The sequence below is a fragment of the Rhinolophus sinicus genome, chromosome 15 (assembly GCF_057876585.1).
Source record: "Rhinolophus sinicus isolate RSI-liver-muscle chromosome 15, RSI-T2T, whole genome shotgun sequence".
Taxonomy (NCBI): Eukaryota; Metazoa; Chordata; class Mammalia; order Chiroptera; family Rhinolophidae; genus Rhinolophus; species Rhinolophus sinicus.
The window spans coordinates 7,461,731-7,480,247 of record NC_142515.1 but is presented as its reverse complement, the minus strand read 5'-3'; the positions used below and the strand labels follow the sequence as shown (position 1 = coordinate 7,480,247).

The 18,517-nt window shown below is 45.2% G+C and overlaps 2 protein-coding genes across 37 annotated transcripts in view; one reads left to right on the top strand and one right to left on the bottom strand.

Annotated features, from left to right (window-relative positions):
- The window catches only part of DMBT1 (deleted in malignant brain tumors 1), a 74,819-nt gene extending 64,699 nt beyond the window's left edge, over positions 1–10,120 (top strand). For all 36 annotated transcript variants that reach the window (XM_088791789.1, XM_088791790.1, XM_088791788.1 and 33 more), the window contains 4 exons: positions 1,270–1,454; positions 5,659–6,047; positions 7,819–8,090; positions 9,532–10,120. In XM_088791789.1, the coding sequence (XP_088647915.1) occupies positions 1,270–1,454; positions 5,659–6,047; positions 7,819–8,090; positions 9,532–9,539 (854 nt within the window). In that variant the 3' untranslated portion in view covers positions 9,540–10,120. The remainder of the gene's footprint in view (positions 1–1,269; positions 1,455–5,658; positions 6,048–7,818; positions 8,091–9,531) is intronic.
- A 5,319-nt stretch (positions 10,121–15,439) lies between these two features.
- On the bottom strand, positions 15,440–17,498 carry C15H10orf120 (chromosome 15 C10orf120 homolog). Its single transcript, XM_074338908.2, is given in 4 exon segments — positions 15,440–15,525; positions 15,528–16,188; positions 17,011–17,086; positions 17,299–17,498. Coding segments are annotated over 4 exon segments (1,023 nt in total).
- Between the last annotated feature and the right edge of the window lie 1,019 nt (positions 17,499–18,517).

The window sequence follows — 18,517 nt, the reverse complement described above, 5'->3', positions numbered from 1 at the left end:
GTCCAGGTTTCCCAGCACCATTTATTGAATAGACTGTCTTTACCCCACCGTACAGTCTTGCTTCCATTGTCGTAGATTAAATGGCCATATAGGCATGGATTTATTTCTGAACTCTCTATTCTGTTCCATTGATCTATGTGTCTGTTTTTATGCCAGTACCATGCTGTTTTGATTACTGTAGCCTTGTAGTATAATTTGATGTCAGGTAATGTTATACCTCCCACTTTGTTCTTATTTCTCAAGATTGCTGAGGCAATTCGGGGTCTTTTATGGTCCCATATAAATTTTAGGATTATATGTTCTATTTCTGTGAAAAACATCATTGGTAGTTTGATAGGAATTGCGTTGAATATGTATATTGCCTTAGGCAGTATGGACATTTTAACTATATTAATTCTTCCTATCCATGAACATGGTATGTGTTTCCATCTATTTGTATCTTCTTTCATTTCTTTCTTCAGTGTCTTATAATTTTCTGAGTACAGATCTGCCACTTCTTTGGTTAAATTTATTCCCAGGTATTTTATAGTCTTTGAAGCAATTGTAAATGGGGCTGTTTTTTAAATTTCTCCTTCTGATGTTTTATTATTGGTATATACAAATGCAACTGATTTCTGAATATTAATTTTGTATCCTGCTACTGTACTAAATTCATCTATCAGCTCTAATAGTTTCTTGATGGAGTCTTTAGGGTTCTCTCTATATAGTATCATGTCATCTGCATATAACAACAATTTTACTTCCTCCTAACCAATTTGGATGCCTTTATTTCTTTTTCTTGTCTGATTGCTGTGGCTAGAACTTCCAGCTCTATGTTGAATAGAAGTGGAGAAAGTGGGCAACCTTGCCTTGTTCCTGATCTTAAGGGGGATGGTTTTAGCTTTTCCCCATTGAGTATGATGTTCGCTGTGGGTTTATCATATATGGCCTTTATTATGTTGAGATATGATCCCTCTATTCCCACTTTCTTAAGGGTTTTTATTGTAAATCGCTGCTGGATTTTATCAAATGCTTTTTCTGCATCTGTTGATATGATCATATGATTTTTATTTTTCATTTTGTTAATGTGGTGTATCACATTAATTGATTTGCAGATGTTGAACCACCCTTGCATACCAGGGATAAATCCCACTTGATCATGGTGTATGATCTTTTTAATGTATTGTTTGTCAGCCTTCTTGATCCCTGCACCTATATATGGGAGGAGCTCCTAGTGGGACTTACTGAGACTTGGGGGTACTGACTGCATTATCTGCCCTTGGCCACCAGGGCTGCTGTGTCTGCCGGATCAAATGCAAGCCAACGTGAGCAGGAGTTACCTCCAATCCCTGGGCTATTCTGCCTGGGACCTTGTCATTCCCACATGGAACGGAAGCTACCATTGTAAGCCCCAGATAACGTCAAGCCAAGTGATATTCACAATTCCCTACTCAGGCTGCGGTACCACCCAGAAGGTAAGCCTGGGGCTTCCCACTCTATCTCCTGCTGAGCAAGCTTTTCTACAGTCACATGCACTGTGCTTCTTGAATTTGGGGTACCCAGAAGACATGATTATGGTATAACCAGTATGTAATAGGGGTGAAGATATAAATGTGTTCATTGGTGCCATGACGTAGCTGCAGCCACTTCCACACGGAAGGAAGGAGGAGAAGCATAGGACATCAGGCAGTTTTTCCAGCACTGCCCAGCACAGATGGTGTCTGGCGGGCTGCCCCTCACATCAGCCATAACAGTAGCAGATCCTGGGGCGCAGCTCCAGGTTTTGTGGGAGCTGAAGCTTAAACAGTTTGGGGTCAGGGTGGGTAAATGTGGCAGGTGCCTCATTAAGTGAAAGAATTCAGACGTATCTTATTTTCATAAATCTTACCCAAAATTCATGGCTGTGCCAATACGTTGCCAAGCCTTGGCAGAATCTGTACACACGGGGAGCTCTTAGCTTAAGCTTCAATAGCTTCACAGTCCATTGACCTCAGCAGCTACCATTTTTTGAGCTGTCACCATCTAGAGTGACCAGCTGTCTTGGTTTGCCTGGGACTTGGAAGATTTTAGAATGGAAAAGTCCCGTGTCCCAGGAAACTCCTGAGTCCTGAGCAAACTGAAACGGTTGGTCAACCTACGAGTGGCAGACACTGGGATTAGTCAGTGTCACACTCCCCAAATCCCCACCAAGTATTCTCTCACTGTCATCCCACTTTAAAAATAGGGACACTGGGCTTTGCAAGGAGTGAAGCCATTTGCCCAAGGCCACTCCGCCAGCAAGTGGTGGGGCTGATGCCATTACGCTGCGTGAAAGAAGCCAGGCACACAAGAGTACCTACTCTGTGATTCCATTTCTCTAAAATTTAGAAATGGAGAATAAATGCGTGATGGAAAGTCGACCTGGTTAGAGGGAATTGCCCACCAAGGGGCAGGGCGGAGCTGTTTGAGTTAGTGAACTGTTCTGTATCATATTGAGGGGGTGACTGCTGTCAAACCTTACTGAGTGGTACACTTAGAATGGTTGCATTTAATTTTATGTGATTTTTTTCCAGTGATGCATTCTGAGTTCTGAATTTTTGGCTGACACCTCAATAATCTTTTTAAGATTTTTGTCTCAGGGCACAGACATAGTGCAAATACTTTTATTTTGCTTAGGACTGCAGTAAATACACAATGTGAAATGCTCAAATATGTACAACGTGTGTGACAAACACATTCCAAGGGCCTCAGGTTGTCATTCACCATAGGACAAACTGTGCTAGGTGCTCAGATGAATCTGCTCCTCACCTGGCAAGGTCATTCCTGATCCTTTAACACATAAGAAACAGTGAGACAGGAAGGAGACATTCAATTAGTCAACCCGATTGGCCTGTCAGCCCGGGATAGGTGCTGGGCCTCAGGGTCTACAATCCAGGTCTCCTTCTGAGAGGAACTGAGTGGGTCAGGGAGACTTACATGCAGAGAAGGGTACATATTAGTCAGGTCATGCAAACATTCTAGTCAACCTGGCTTTTGTATCTTGCCCTGTAAATTAATCGTGTGAATTCTGGTTTGTCATGAATTTAGTCGGTGGGAGTCAATTCACCAAAAGTGATCACCCTCCTGATTCCAAATGTGCACCTGAAGACTCTGACATCTCCGTTAGGAGCCGCCACAGGAGCGTGTCAACCCTGAGTGGTTGTGGGTGTCACGTGCTACATTCTGATTCCTCCACTGATTTCAATACCCTCCCGTACCACTACCAAGCCGAGTGCCTCAGCTTACTCATGTGTTTTATTCGTCTTTGCAACTCCCAGTGCCCCTGATATGGAGCCTTTCTAATCAGATTATTAATGGCTAGTCTGTATGCCAGGCACTGAACTAAGAGCTTTCCATGACTTTCAAAATTCTCCAGACAACTTTTATTCCCATTCAATCATGAGGAAATGGAGGCTTACAAAAGTTAAGTCACTTGCCCAAGTCCACATGATGGTGAACTGCAGAGCCAGAATTCCAGGTCCCCATTTAGCGGGTGTCTGACAGATGTTGGCTGGTGTGACAGAATAGCCGATATGAGAGGGAAGGACGCCAAGGCGAAGAGTCCACACCTCTGTGGGAATAGCAGTTGACTTACCTGCAAGACTTCCCATTACATACTGAGTTCCTTTCAGGCTGAGCAGATCTCTAATACCGAATTTTAATTTTAAATCAGAACTGCTTCTTATGATTTAGAAATAAACCCGAATTCCCCATTCATTTTTTTTGGAGTGGATTCAGAATTTAGTTTAACCATAGAAACCAGAGACAAAGGTGGATTCTACGAAAGCTTGCGTGCTTGCGAGCTAATGTACAGAGTTCACTTCAGTTTGTCTCTGAAAGAGTAACAAGGTGACAACATGTACATGGTTTATTGTGACAACCATTGACACTCAAATATAAAGCCAAGACATTTAAAAAAAGAAAAGAAAAGAAAAGAAAATATACTCTCCAGGAACGCACAGAGGGCATAGAGATCCTTCCCCCAGACCTGAGTCCTAAGTGCGGGCTCTGGCGCCCCCTGCATGCCAGGCTGGCCCTGCCCCAGGTCTGGGACTGCAGAGACCTTTGGGCTATATCTTCTGACAGGAGAACAGGGAAACCGGTGATCAGAGAGAGGAGGAGGGAAGGGTCCTAGAGATGGCAAAACCACTTTAAGTTACTTGTTAAACTTTTCTCTTTTTACATGTTCTTCCGTAAGGGTCAAACTCAGAACTGAGTTCTGTAACTGCAGACATAAAATGAAAGCCTCTCCAACTGGTGACATTCTGACTAGTAATTATATTCAAGAACAAGTGCTGGCTTCAGAAGGACACTTGTCTAATGTCCCACATGGCCAGGAACGGAGTTTTGCTCTTGTACGTGACTAAATGTGACTACATGACAGGCCTTCCGTCTCCTCCTCCTTCTTTTATAAAGTGTAACGTTGCCTTACATTTTAGGACTTCCATTTAGGCCACCATGGTGTTATTTTTGTGGGGTTTATTTTTTTTCTTGCAAAAGCACCCATAGCTTGTGGGAACTTGTACCTGCTTAGGAGAAGTTTGCTTCTGACCATCATAGCATTGGGGAGAGAAAGAGTTCCCCTCCCTCACTGCCCAGTCTCTGCCTGGCGATGCTTCACTTGTGCTCATCTCACTTGGGGCCAGATTATCATGATCATGAAGCTTCCAGGGGACTTTATTCATACCTGTGTCCTGTTGGCCATTTGGGCTGACGGCTCCCGCCCCATTCTTCATTCATCATGATACTTTTGCTGGGCCTCTCTCCCCTCTCCCTTTCATCCATTCCATGGGTGTTTATTGATGCCACTGATGCTATCATTGACCCAATACCAAGCCCTGGGAAAAGAGATGCTCAGACATCATCCTTTCCTTGAGATGCTCAGAGAATACCACGGTTCTCATTCCCAGAAAAGTCCCTCTTACAAGATGGTAGGTACATCAAATGGCATGAGAGACTAACATTCTTATGAATTTGCTGCTGGGTGAAAGGTACAGTCAGAAAAGGTCCTGTGGCACAGGGAATGAAAAAGCAGAGTGTGACAGAAAGTGCTCCAACATTGCCATGCCCACCTGCCTGTCCATGTGAGCCGCTGGGGAAGACCCTACCACAGAGGTCAGAGACCCACTGCAGCCATAACTCTGGATCTCTGTCGCTTCCAGTTCCCACAGCTTGAGACACCAAGCTGCCATAGCTGCTGACCATTCAAACAGCACACTGAAAACTGACACCACCAGCCCCTCCCATGAGTACACATGGCTGCCTCTGCTGGTTTCTCCCAGCAACAGTGAGAATAAAACAGAACTAGCCAGAAAGACCCCAAGCCATGGGGTCCAAACTCAGCTTAGTTGTACAGCAGAGCAAGGGATCATCCAGACACACCCATCTTCCCATGAGGAGCAGCTCCCAAGAGGCCCCAACACCTGGTCCAGACCGTAGACCCCCATCATATGGTCGAGAAAAGGGGCTGTGTGAGAGGACGTCTTGCTAGTTAAGCAGCTAGTGGTAGCCATGGCAATAGGCACGTGCCATCTCTGTGCGGTTCTCTGAGGGTTTTGAAGTCTCATTGAGCCGCTTCCCTATCATGCTAACCAAAATCAGCAATGAGATTCCCTTAGCAGATGACGTTTGCCTGACTGCTCTCCTGCCTGCCTCTCCTAGGTGGATAATGATACCATCATCTATTCCAACTTGCTCAAAGCAGACGCTTCAAGTGGCATCATCAGGAGGAAAAAGGACCTCCACATTCACATCACCTGCAAAATGCTCCAGGACACCTGGGTTGACACAATGTACATTGCTAATGACAACATCGAGGTCAAGGAAGTGCAGTATGGCAATTTCGACGTGAACATGTCCTTTTATACGTCACCTTCATTCTTGTATCCTGTGACCAGCAGCCCATACTATGTCCACTTGAACCAGGACTTGTACCTTCAGGCTGAAATCGTCCATTCCAACACCTCCTTGGCCTTGTTTGTGGACACCTGTGTGGCGTCACCAGATTCCAATGACTTCACCTCTTTGACTTATGATATAATCCGGAGTGGGTAAGGAGTGTGTTCATGGGGTGGACTTGAACCTTTGCCTGACAAGCCAAACATGAGTAGCCAGAGGCTCAACGAATGCAGATTTTGGTCCTCAAGCTTAACCAGTTAGGTGATCATCTCTGGTTAACATATAGGGAGATGGGTGTCTGATGAACTGAGTGACTCACCAGTGGTCACCAAGCAGGTTAGCTATAAACTGGGATTAGACCCCATGTGACCAAACTCCAGGGAAGCCTTAGTATTAAAAGGACTTTGGTGAAGTGGCAAAAGCATTAATTTTGAAGCAGATTGAGACTGAGATGCCAGCTGTGCCACATAGTAGGTGTATCACTCGGGATAGGCAGTCGCACCGCTCAGAGCCAGTTTCTTCACTCATCAAATAAGCACAGCGATGCCCACTTCATAGGCGATGGGGATCTGATGAAAATGAGCAGATGGGGCCTTGGGCAAACAGCATGCATGCAGGTGGCCCACAAGGAGTGTTGCACAAGGCAACAAGAGGTCTCGTGACCGACATTAGCTGGGAATAGACTTCTCAGAGTCCATGGTTCCAGCCAAGCTCAAAAGATGCAGAAGTGAGGCCAGTGGTGTCCAGGCTGGGGTCACAGGTGCCCTCCCATAGCCCTGCTTTCCTGGGTGACAGGACTCTGGTGAGGTGGAGTTCACCTCTTGTGAGCTCACAGAGGGGTCCTGGACACGGGCATGCCACTGTAACCCCTACTCTTTTGTCTCTGTCCACTGCTGTGGACATCATTTTTTGGTTTATAATCTGACCTTGTCTTAGTAACAATGTCTCACATAGAAGTTTTACTGACAAGAAAGGGCAGCTGCTAGGAATTATGGTTGGGAAGTTAAATTTCACACCTCCCTGAAACACTGAAAACAGTATCTCTTTCCCGGCACAGTGTGAATATGTGTTGATTCGGTAAATAGGTGTCGAGGTTTATCTCATTCACAGTCTGTGCAGTTGCTTCAAGACACAGTAGCCTCCTTGACAGCAAAGATGGGGGATAAGCTTACCCAGACCCTCTTTTTACAGAGTGACAAGGTGATATTTGAATTTATGTCAAATGATTGAGATGCATGCAAATAAGAGATTTGTTTCTTCTCTGCTAAAGGATTCTTTTTGATCAAATTCTGGCATATATGTGTACATAAGATATTGCAATTTTCTGGGGAGAAGGTGATATACATATGGGGTTAGATGTGTCCCAACTACACCTGGAACGCAGGGACTCATTGACTATATCTGGCCATCACTCAAATCACCTACCTGGATGCCCATTAGAATACCTTTGAGCTTCAAACACCTGGAGGGTACTCAGGACAGGTTGAGATGGTCAGGCGACACAGCCCTGGAGAGGGAGGGGCAGCAAAGACACCAGAGAGTAGCCAAGTGTCACCTTGCCTGGCCCTGAAATACCCTCGTCCTTCCTGTCCTCTCGCTGGGCCCTGCTCCTCCCTGACTCACCTGGGTAATTGGGGCCATTGAGCACATGGTCACTGAGCCCTCACTGTGAAATACGGGGCCTGCTTCTCAATGTGGGCTCCCTTGCTGCTTTAAGATGCTGCTGACCTGTCAGAGCTCCCAGGATTTTCCTGCAGGGCTGACAGTCAATATCTAAACCACACGTTCCCTAAAAAGGAAGGTGGGATGAGGCAGGTGGCGTGGGCCTTGAGGATGGGCTATGGAGTTCCAGCCCAGCGCCTCCACGTATGAAGACTGCAGTGCACTGGTGAGAGCTAACGGGTGACTATTCTCTTCTGCCAGGTGTGTGAAGGACGAAACCTACCAGTCCTACTATCCGCCATCACCCCGTATCGCCCGCTTCAAGTTCAGATCCTTCCACTTCCTGAACCGCTTCCCCACGGTCTACCTGCAGTGCAAGATGGTGGTGTGCAGGGCCCACGACCCCTCTTCCCGCTGTCGCAGAGGCTGCATTGTGAGGTCTAAGAGGGATGTGGGCTCCTACGTGGAGAAGATGGATGTCGTCCTGGGGCCCATCCAGCTGCAGCCCCCCCACGCTGAGAAGAGGAGCCTGGGTAGGTGGTCGCCTTCCCACCTTGCTGCCAGCCGGGGCCCAGGCCCATGACCCGCAGGAGCTCAGGCTATTTCTGTTGGTGTCATGTGCCAACTTGAATTGGGCACCTACTGTGTACCAAGTGTGCTGTGCTGTGCCAGGCAATATGGAGTTCAACTAGACCTGGCTCCCACCTCCTTCCAAGTCTCCTGGTCTGTGAGGGGCCCGTATGTAGGATTTGGTCAAGAGAGTCCTGACCTGGGGCACAGACCCTCATGACGCCTTTATCCTCTGCGTTCTGAACTCCCAGAACCTCACACTCCTCATCTGTAAAACAAAACTGTTAATACTTACCTCTTAGGACAGATGAGAGGGTTACATGAAATAGTATTAGTGAAAGTGCCTCAACCTCTGCCTGGTATAAGTCGCTGGGTGTGATAACGGTGGCGTTTGTTACTGTTGTTATCGTCACCAATATTAACATTAGTGATAACATTATTACTCATGAGAGTGATAACCACTCACTATAGTCCCAGTGGAAATGAAACCAAAGTGAGGGCAGGGCCATGGGTGTGCAGGCAGGATTGATTGATTCTGACTGCTCACAGGGGCTGACCCTGGACAAGCCATTTCGTTTTCCTCATCTAGAAAGGGGACCATATTTCCTGCTGTGCCATTTTGTTGTGTGTGGGGATGAGAAAAATGTTTGCAGAGTGACTTCTAGGATTTTGAGGCCACGCCAGGGCCAGGTCAACAGATGTGGTGGCACTGGTGACAGGGGCAGGTGTTGGAGTAGCAGTTGTCACAAATCCTCCCCTTGGTGACAGGGTTCCACTCTATGGGGCACCTTTGACAGCTCTCTCTCCACATGTCCCATATTCATTTGTCCCCACGTCCAGTTGATTTGGGTCTCTTTCCTCACTTATGTTTTCCACGCATATCTGTTAAAGGCCTACTATGTGCCAGGAGACACACAACTGAAAACTGAACCAGATCAAAATCTTCAACCCTAAGGAGCTTGCGTTCCAGTGGAAGGGGACACAATTCAGAACTCTAGTGCATGCTACCTCCAATGGGAGTTGGAGCTACGGAGAGGACAGCAGGGCAGGGTGATGGAGAAGGAGGCCGAGGGGAACCCTGCTCACCCCTTTCCTGTCCCTTCTCTTCCCACTGGTGCTGCAGTAGCTTAGGGCCTGGGCACTTCTTGCCTGGGACTCTTGTACCCATTTCCCAGTTGGTCACAAATGCCCCAACTGTTTCCCCTCCTAACCATCAGGTGCCTCCAGTAGATTTGATCTCTCAAAGCCTAGTTCCGATTTCCTGCTCAAAAACCTTTTCTGGCTCCCGTTGGCTGACAAGACACAGTGATTCTCCCTGCCCCACATTCATCTGCCCTTTGGGGTCTGGTCTCAGTTTCCCATTTAGCATTCTTCTCTCCCATTCCTTTTTCCTTGTCTCACCAGACAACTAGTTCTGATGCCATCGCCTGCCCTGGGACCACAGCCCTTCCTGTCCATCCTGACTCCGACGTCCTCCCCTTCCCAGACCTACCGGTGGCTGGCGTGGAAGAGAAGGCCAGCACCCAGGGGAGCTACCAGAGCACTGCCATCTTCGTGGGGGTCTTCGTGGTCGTGGTCCTGGCCGTGGTGGCTTTCACACTGAGGAAGAGCTTCTGCACCTCCCGTGGCCAGCCTCTGAGGTCTACAATGTGACACCAGGAGAAGGCACACAGCCGCACTCAGGCATTGGCTGCACAGGCTCTGGAACCCAAGTGAAAAAGGAAGAAACGTGTGTCCTGACCTTGGCACCCAGCAACACCCGAACTCTTTTAACTCTGGCTCAGGCACTTGGGCTGAGGTGGGGATGTACAAATCAGGGCAGGTGTTCCTAAAACCACAGGCTCAGTGCTGCGACAAAGTATCAGGCAGCTGTGAGCCAAACCCTAGTAGCAGCGGAGCTTTCTCTAGATAGAATTTCTTTTCTGACTTCTTAAGCTTGTAGTGTACATCTTAGTCTTTTGATTTATAGGACAAGCCAAATAAAGAATTTTTTTCAAAGCCAGTGTCACTTAGTCTTTGTTTGTAGTGGCTTGCCTAAGCACTGACAAGTAGGGTGGTCTGTCCAAAGGAATTTTAAAGGCCAGGGAGCTCTGCCCTGTGGCTTCCAGAACCTTCTAGAGAATGGATAAGGTGTCCTCATTTGTTGTTGGCACGTTTTGGCTCTGCCCAAAGCAGAAAATACAGGGGAAAAGGTTGAGAAAGACCATAATGCTAACAGCACCATAATTTTTAGTGTCTGTGACTTAAAATGAAAGATGATTGCCTCTATATCTCCAGGAATCTGCATCTTCTGGTTTTTGACATCATGTCCAGAATGTGGGCTATGGGGGTTCTGGGGAAGACAGCAAACTCCTCAGGGCCCTGAGGATCTCTGGTACATAGACTAGGCCACCAGGAGTCCTGTTTGCATGTGGTCTCCAGGGAGAAATGGATTGACAAGAGACCCCAGGATCTCAGGAGAGACAAAGGAATGGGGTACTTTCCAAAAAGGCCGTGAATTTGCCAGAAAATGGGAGAGAAGCCAGACCTTGGGCCTCTAGATCAGGCTGGGTAAGAATGGGAGTTCTCACCTCTTCCCTGGGAATGTCCGTGTTTGCCACTGTGAGCCGGGCTCAGGACCCCCACCCTGAGAAGATGCTAAGCAAGCCTAACTTCCAAGGTGTGACGAGTGGGTGAGACCCGGCAGGACAGCAGCTGCAGGGGACCCCCAACACCAGGGGGTGTTTTAGATGCGTGTGGTGGATGGGGGGGTGAACTGAAGAGGCCAAAGTGGACTCCTTCCCATAAAACTGCAACGTCACCAAAGAAAACATATCGTCAGTGCTCCCTTGAGGGCCAGTATTGCCAGAGAAACTTTGTGGCCTGGTTTCAGACATGAACAGTTTTCTTTTTTCTGGTGTTTTTTTTTTTTTTTTAAATTAGTTTCAGGTGTTCAAATGAGTGTAATGATTAGACATTTACACCCCTCACAAAGTGGTAACAACCCCAGGTCAACTACCCCTCTGACATTGTATATGGTTATTATAATACCATTGACTATATTCTCTACACTGTACTTTATATCCCTTGGCTATATAAATTATATATATGTATATATAATTATAGTTGACATTCAATATAATTTTTATAGTTTCAGGTGTACAGCACAGTGGTTAGGCATTTATATAATCTATTAAGTGATCCCCCCAATAAATCCAGTACCCATCTGACACCCTACGTAGTCTTTATAACATTATCGATTATATTCCCCATACTGTATTTCACATCCCGTGACTACTTTGTGACTACGAATTTGTACTTTCTAATCCCTTCACCTTCTCCCCTACCCCCCTACCATCTAGCAACCATCATTTTTTTCTCTGTATGACTCTATTTCTGTTTTGTTTGCTCATTTATTCTATTCTTTAGATTCCATATATATGTGAGATCATATGGTATTTGTCTTTCTCTGATTTATTTCACTTAGCAAAATACCCTCTAGATCCATCTATGTTGTTATAAATGGCAAGACTTCACTTTTTTATGGCTGAGTAATATTCCATTGTATATATGTATCACTTTTTCTTTATCCATTCATCTATTGATGGGCACTTAGGTTGCTTCTATATCTTGGCAATTGTAAAGAATTCTGGAATGAACATGTGAATGCATATGTATGTCTTTTCAAATTAGTGTTTTGTGTTTCTTCAGATAAATACCCAGAAGTGGGATTACTGGGTCCTTCTTTGTCTCCTGTTACCACCTTTTTTTAAAGTCTATTTTGTCTGGTATAAGTATTGCTATCTCAGCTTTTTTGTTTGTTTGTTTTCATTTTCATGAATATTATTTTCCCATCCCTTTACTTTCGGTCTCTGTATGCCTTTCCATCTGAAGTGAATCTCTTGTAGGTAGCATATATAAGGGTCTTGTTTTCTTATCCATTCAGCCACCCCATGTCTTTTAGTTGGAGAATTTAATCCATTTACATTTAAAGTAGTTGTTGATAGATGTGTAGTTATTGCCATTTTATTATTCATCATTTTTTCTCCTCCTCCTCCTCCTCCTCCTCCTCCTCCTCCTCCTCCTCCTCCTCCTCCTCCTCCTTCTTTCTTCTTCATTTGGTGGTGATGAACTCCTTTACCTTTTTCTTGTCTGGGAAGATATTTATCTGTCCTTTGATTCTAAATGATAGCTTTGCTGAGTAGAGTAATCTTCATTGTAGGTCCTTGCTTTTCATCACTTTGAATATTTCATGCCAATACCTTCTCACAAGTTTCTGCTGAGAAATCAGCTGACAGTCTTATGGGAACTCCCTTGTAGGTATTTTACCTACAAGGGAGAAACTGCTTTTCTCTTGCTGCTTTTAAGATTCTCTCTTTGTCTTTAACCTTTAGCATTTTAATTATGATGTGTCTTGGTGTGGGCCTCTTTAGGTTCATCCTGTTTGGCACTCTCTGTGCTTCCTGCACTTGTATGTGTATTTTCTTTGTCAGGTTAGGAAAGTTTTCCATCATTATTATTTCCAACAGGTTTTCAATCCCTTACTCTCTCTCTTCTCCTTCTGATACCCCTATGATATGAACATTGGTATGCTTGATGCTATCCCAGAGGCCTCTTAAACTATCCCCTTCCCTTTTTTGGTGTTCTTTTTTCTTTTTGCTGTTCTGATAGGGTGTATTCTGCTACCTTGTTTTCCAAATCCCTGATTTGATCTTCTGCTTCACCTAATCTACTGTTGATTTCCTCTAATGTAGTCTTCATTTCAGTTATTATATTCTTTGTTTATGATTGGTCCTTTTTTATGCTTTCTAGCTCCATTTTTATGTTTCTTATCTCTTTGTTGAGGTTCTCACTGAGATCGTTGAGCATCCTTATAACCAGTGGTTTTTTTTTTTAATTTATTTTTTAAATTTATTGGGGTGACAATTGTTAGTAAAATTACATAGATGATGGCTGCCTTAGATGCTGAAAGCTATACACCTCACCAGGAAGAGCGCTTATCAGTTGGTAAGTAGTGGCCTCACTGGAATGGAGTGAACTTCTTTGATGCATTAGAGTACTTTGGTGGATTTTAAATCTTTTGTGCTTAATCTCTCAGGTGAAAATTACCACCGTATACAAAAGAAAAACAGAGATGCAACTAGAACATCATTTAATCGCTACAGAAATTTAGATTTTTTTTTTCACTGAAAATGAAGTCTTTTGAACTTTCTGGGTCTGTTTCATATGAAGAATTCTGAGTTTGTACCAAAAATGAGCGAAAATTACTCAAACTGATATGGATGTCCTTTTATTGCAATGTCCATATGAAATTGTAGCTGTGGATGACAGTATGTGGGCCATCGTTCTAGTGGTGTCACAGTTTCTAGGTTTAATTTTTCAAAGACTGGTCAATAAAGTTTAAGGTCAATAAGAATCATTTCATGTAAATGTTTAGGATGGGTGTTTTCCAAGCATTATATTTTGCATTGATTATTCTTTGATATTTATTGGGTTATATTTTCAGACAGTTTTGACTGGTTTTTGGAGATTCTGGTGAAACAGTAAATGGAAGTATCAGGCACGTATATTGTAGGACCCCTATCCAGGCCTAAAAATTAAACTGATAAAGGCAGATTAACAGGAGAAAATCATATATATTTTATTGAGTTTTTACATGTACATGGGAGCCTTCACAACAGAATGAAGACCTGAAGAAGTTACCAGAGCAGGAAGATCTGTATACCTTTTAGACAAACAGGAAATTATGAAGATTTGACAAAACAAAGTGGTTTGGGCTAGGGCTGGTAAATGGTGAAAAAGTAAGTAGGAAGATAAGCGTTAGCCTAACAAGGTTTGTTTGTACAGATCTCTCAGCCCCCAACTCCTCATCTCTGATCATAAGAATGTCTTCTTTCCTCCTGGTACAAGGAGGGTCTTTTTCACATGGGAGATTTATGACCAGTTTTAGGGAAGGAGGGCAAGGTGAGGAGAGTTTAGAGTGAACTTCCTATTTCTGCCATTTTCCCCAAACTCCTTGAAGATTAAGATATTCAATACGTCAAGGTGCCATATTTAAGAGTAACATGTCCTGAACCCCATATTCCTCCATCTGAAACTTCTCCCAAGATGTTCATAGTCCAGAAACTGAGTTAGTAACTTATGCCATAACCCACTGAACCAATCTCCCATTCCTGGAAATTTCTATGAAACAAAAGCATAGGTTAATGGTGAGAACAAAACTTAAACTAAGGTTTTGAGTGCAGCAGATGGTCAGTGAAGAAGACATCTAGATGTTGGGCTGGAAGTGTCTTCAGATGGAGTCTGGGCAGGTACTGGCAATCTGACAGACTCACCTGGCTTGCAGTTTGAATATCTCTGGGAATGCCATCAGGTGTTCTGGTGAACTTCCTGAGTGGCCCGGACAGTAACAGGTGCAAACATTGTTCAAACATGAGCTACTGTGGTGCTTTCTCTAAAGTTTATATCAAACTGTCCAGCTTTAGGTAGCAGGTCTTCAAGAAAAGGGCAGTTTGACTTCTCAAAGATTTGAAGTCAGAAGGGCCCCATCTGAGCTAAAGGCCAGTCCCAGCTCCAAAGTCTCTGTGGTAGACTGACTGCAACCAAGGTCCCAATTGTCCCTGTCTCCCTATGTTCATTCCCTTTACAGTATGACTTTGCAGTTTCTCCCAACAAGAGATGAGGTCCATTTACCCACCCTTGCATCTGGACTGGCCTTGTATCTTGTTTTGGCCAACAGAATATGGCAAAGTGATGGTGTACCCGTTCTAGTCTTGACTTCAAGAGGCCCTGCTAACTTCCACTTACTCCCTTGGATCCTTCAGTGGCCCTGTGAACACGCCTGGGCTAGCCTGCTGGAGGAAGGAAATATGTGGGCCAGTCATTCCCATTGACCCAGCTGGTAGTTGTCAACCCCCAGAAGGAGAGCCACCTAACTGAACTGCAGTTGACAGCACACACATGAGGAACCCAGTTGAGACCAGGAAAACCTCCCAGCTGAGCCCAGCTTAAAGTGCTGACCCACAGAATTATAAGCTGAATTAATGATTGTTGTGTTAAACCACTACATTTTGGGGTAATTTGTCTCACAGAAATAGGTAACTGATATAGCCCCCATGGGAATAGATGGAAAAGAGGAGACTGCATTCTGAGAAAGAGGGTGGGAGCTGAGAGCCAGGAGTTGCCTGAAACCCGGAAGCCTTAGCAGGTAGGTCTTCGTTTGAAGGCCCCCAGAAAATCAGGTCCCAAAAGAAGATGGGAAGGTACCTGGGGTAGTGCTGCAAAAGTAATAAGGACCAGTACACTCGGTTCACCATGGGGAATAAATAAAACTTTAATAATGGTGAGAAATGGGTTTTCCCATGTACTCTTTCCGGACACCCTGTTCTTCCAGGCAGCTGGCCTTCATCAGATCGCTGGGTGGATGCCTCGTGATATAGAATTCTGGTTCATTAGCATTAGGTCTTCAGGAAATTCTGCTAACTGGAAAAGATTTCGGTTGGTTAAGCCAGTGATGGACCGGTCCACTTTCTTTGTGGGGAAGAATGGTTTCAGATCACTGGGATGGTATGTTAAACATTTTTTTGGTACTTCTGACTTGAAAATTACATTCATTTTTATTTCTTGTCTTTTTGTGGTTTTGTTCTCTGCCTTTTCTCTCTTGTCTTGCGTGGCACCATCACAGTGATTGTTGTCATCTTCCTTTTTCTCGGCCTTGTCTCCTGCCTTTGGGCCCAGGCCCCTGCCGGACAGAGATGAAGAGCTCCTATACCTTTCAATGGAAGGTAAAAGCTGATTATTTCTCAGGGCTCGAGCAAACTGCATTCGTGCTATGTGTTCGCTGATGTTGAGCCTCTCTCGACGTGGCATTTTGAACTCCTCTGGGGGTATGATCACCTTGGCCGTCCATGTTTTTTCTAGGGGCCCACAGATGGCACAAGATGAGGAATGTTGTTTCTTATATTCCATCGCCTGTTTGTAGTCTGAAGAGAGAAACTGTAGTTCCTTCAGCATCTTCTGTTCTTCCTCTTGCTTGTAAGTCAGAAACTTTCTTGATGCTACAGTGTGAACGCCACCTAGACGCTGGCAATGGGACAGGGATTGTTAAAATAGCCACCGGACAGGAGCAGGGGCACCACAGAAAGAATTAGCTAGTGGCACCTTCTCCCTTCATTGCTAAGTATGTCTGAGCCCTTGTGTAGTGGGAAATAAGGTGAATCTTTGGGGTCAGACAAGCCTGGAAACTTCCTCTTACTCCCTGCGATCTTTCAGTGGCCCTGTGAATACGCCTGGGCTAGCCTGCTGGAGGAAGGAAACATGTGGCCCAGTCACTCCCACTGACCCAGCTGGTAGTTGTTGACCCCCAGAAGGAGAGCCACCTAACTGACCTGCAGTTGACAGCACACGTGTGAGGAACCCAGCTGAGACCAGGAAAACCTCCCAGCTGAGCCCAGCTTAAAGTGCTGACCCACAGAATTATAAGCTGAATTAATGATTGTTGTGTTAAGCCACTACATTTTGGGGTAATTTGTTTCCCAGGGTTCAAATCCTGACTCTCCTTCTTACCTACTATAAATATGAAGGAATTTTATTGACTCACAGGACCACTGTGAGGTCTCTGGAAGACAACATATATGCCAGTAACTAGTGCTAGGTAGGGGCTCAGGAAATGGCAGCTCCCCAAATTTGTCATCACTTATACTTGTATTCCTAATTGGGACTTCGAAATAAGAGAGCAGTTTGCTATGCAAGCATGGAAGCCACTAGCAGACTCAGCCAACTCGAGTCACTGTTTGGGAGACTTTCGTCTTTATTGCTGAAGGTTTTGGAACCTTTGGATGTCCCTAGCCTGCCTGCCTTTCATGGGGCCTCCTTGTGTATCAACTTCAGGGCATAGGATCTTACTAGGATCTCTTTCTCCAAGGGCGAGTATTTCCCAAGGGCAATGCGCGGGTCAGATCGGTAGGCGTTGGTCCATACCCTGGAAGGCAGAGAGGCACGTGTATTATTAGAACTCTGGGAAAAGTCTTCCTACTTCTCTCTTTGGGAATGGAGAACCTCACAAAGGGTGATTCTACATTAGGCTAGGGGCACTGTGACCCGGGTTTCTGTAGCTACGGGGTGGGCTTTTCCACTTGACCTTGGTCTGAGATGGAGGGGAAGGAATGGAGGGGAAACACAGGCTACACTCACCCCAAAGGTGAAGTGGAACATCGATCCCCTTGGCAGCACTGGGAGTCTTTATCCTGGAAGGAATTGCTTGTGTTGAATCGTCTGACTGGCATTCCATTCTTATTTGACTTCCCCTCTGCAGTCTTCTTTTCTTGGGCCCTTGGATCTTTAGCCCTCTGTTCTTCAATCTTCTGGCAGCCATTCTCCCATTTGCTGATCATACTCTGGGAACAGGCTAGGATGGGATGTGTCGATGCCTGGAGTTAATCTTTCTAAGACAGTGTCATAGGAACCCAAGGGACAGTCACAAACTCCTCTTACATCATAACTGGCTTACTTGGGGGCTATTGTGAGGTCTGAGTTTAGGTGTCAGATGATCCCCTGGGGTGAAATGGACACACACCACCATGCTCCTGGCCTGCTGGAGTGGGCTGGGTGATGGTCTGATCATGTCACTGCTACTTACAAGCCTATAAAGACTGCCTGGCTCTTTCGGGATGAAGGCTCAGACACCAGTCTCTCTCTCTGGTATTCGCTTGCTTCTCCAATCTTAGTTTCTCACGCTCCATCTGTGCCACTCTGTCCGTGGTTCCTGGAATAAGCCTCTAGCTGCCGTTTATACTCCCCACAGGCCTCAATTACCTTTCTCCCACTTGACAACTTGCTTGTCTTTCAGGGCCCAGCTCAACTGTTGCCTCCTCTGCAGATTTTCTTGCAGAGTAAATCATCCCTTTGTTTGTGTTCTCATCGCACTTCCTGTATCGTGCTGTGGTACTTTGCCACACATTGACTTGGTTATCTAATAAGTCTGTCTCTCCCTCTGCTCAAAAGCAGGCACCAACAGCATCTTATTTTTTACATTGTGGTTGTTTAGCATAGGACTTGGTGTAGAGAAGATGCTCAGTTTGCTGACTCAATAAACAATCATCCAGTTTCCCTGCCTGGTCAAAGGTGGCGTCAAGAATGTTGCTGGTGGGAATGAATATTGGCACAACCCCTGCAGAAAGGAATTTAGCAATATATGTCAAAAATTGCAAATGTCTTTACCCTTTGACCCAGCAGTCATGTATAAAACAAAACAGGTTCAAGGTCAGTCAATGCAGCTTGGTGACAAATGAGACTGAGCACTTTTCTGTTGGCCATTGAAATTACCCTTTGTGAATTGTCTAGTCAAGACTTTTGTCCATTTTGTTCTAATAAGTTTTTGTTTTCTTATTGATTGTAGGAGTTCTGTATGTAT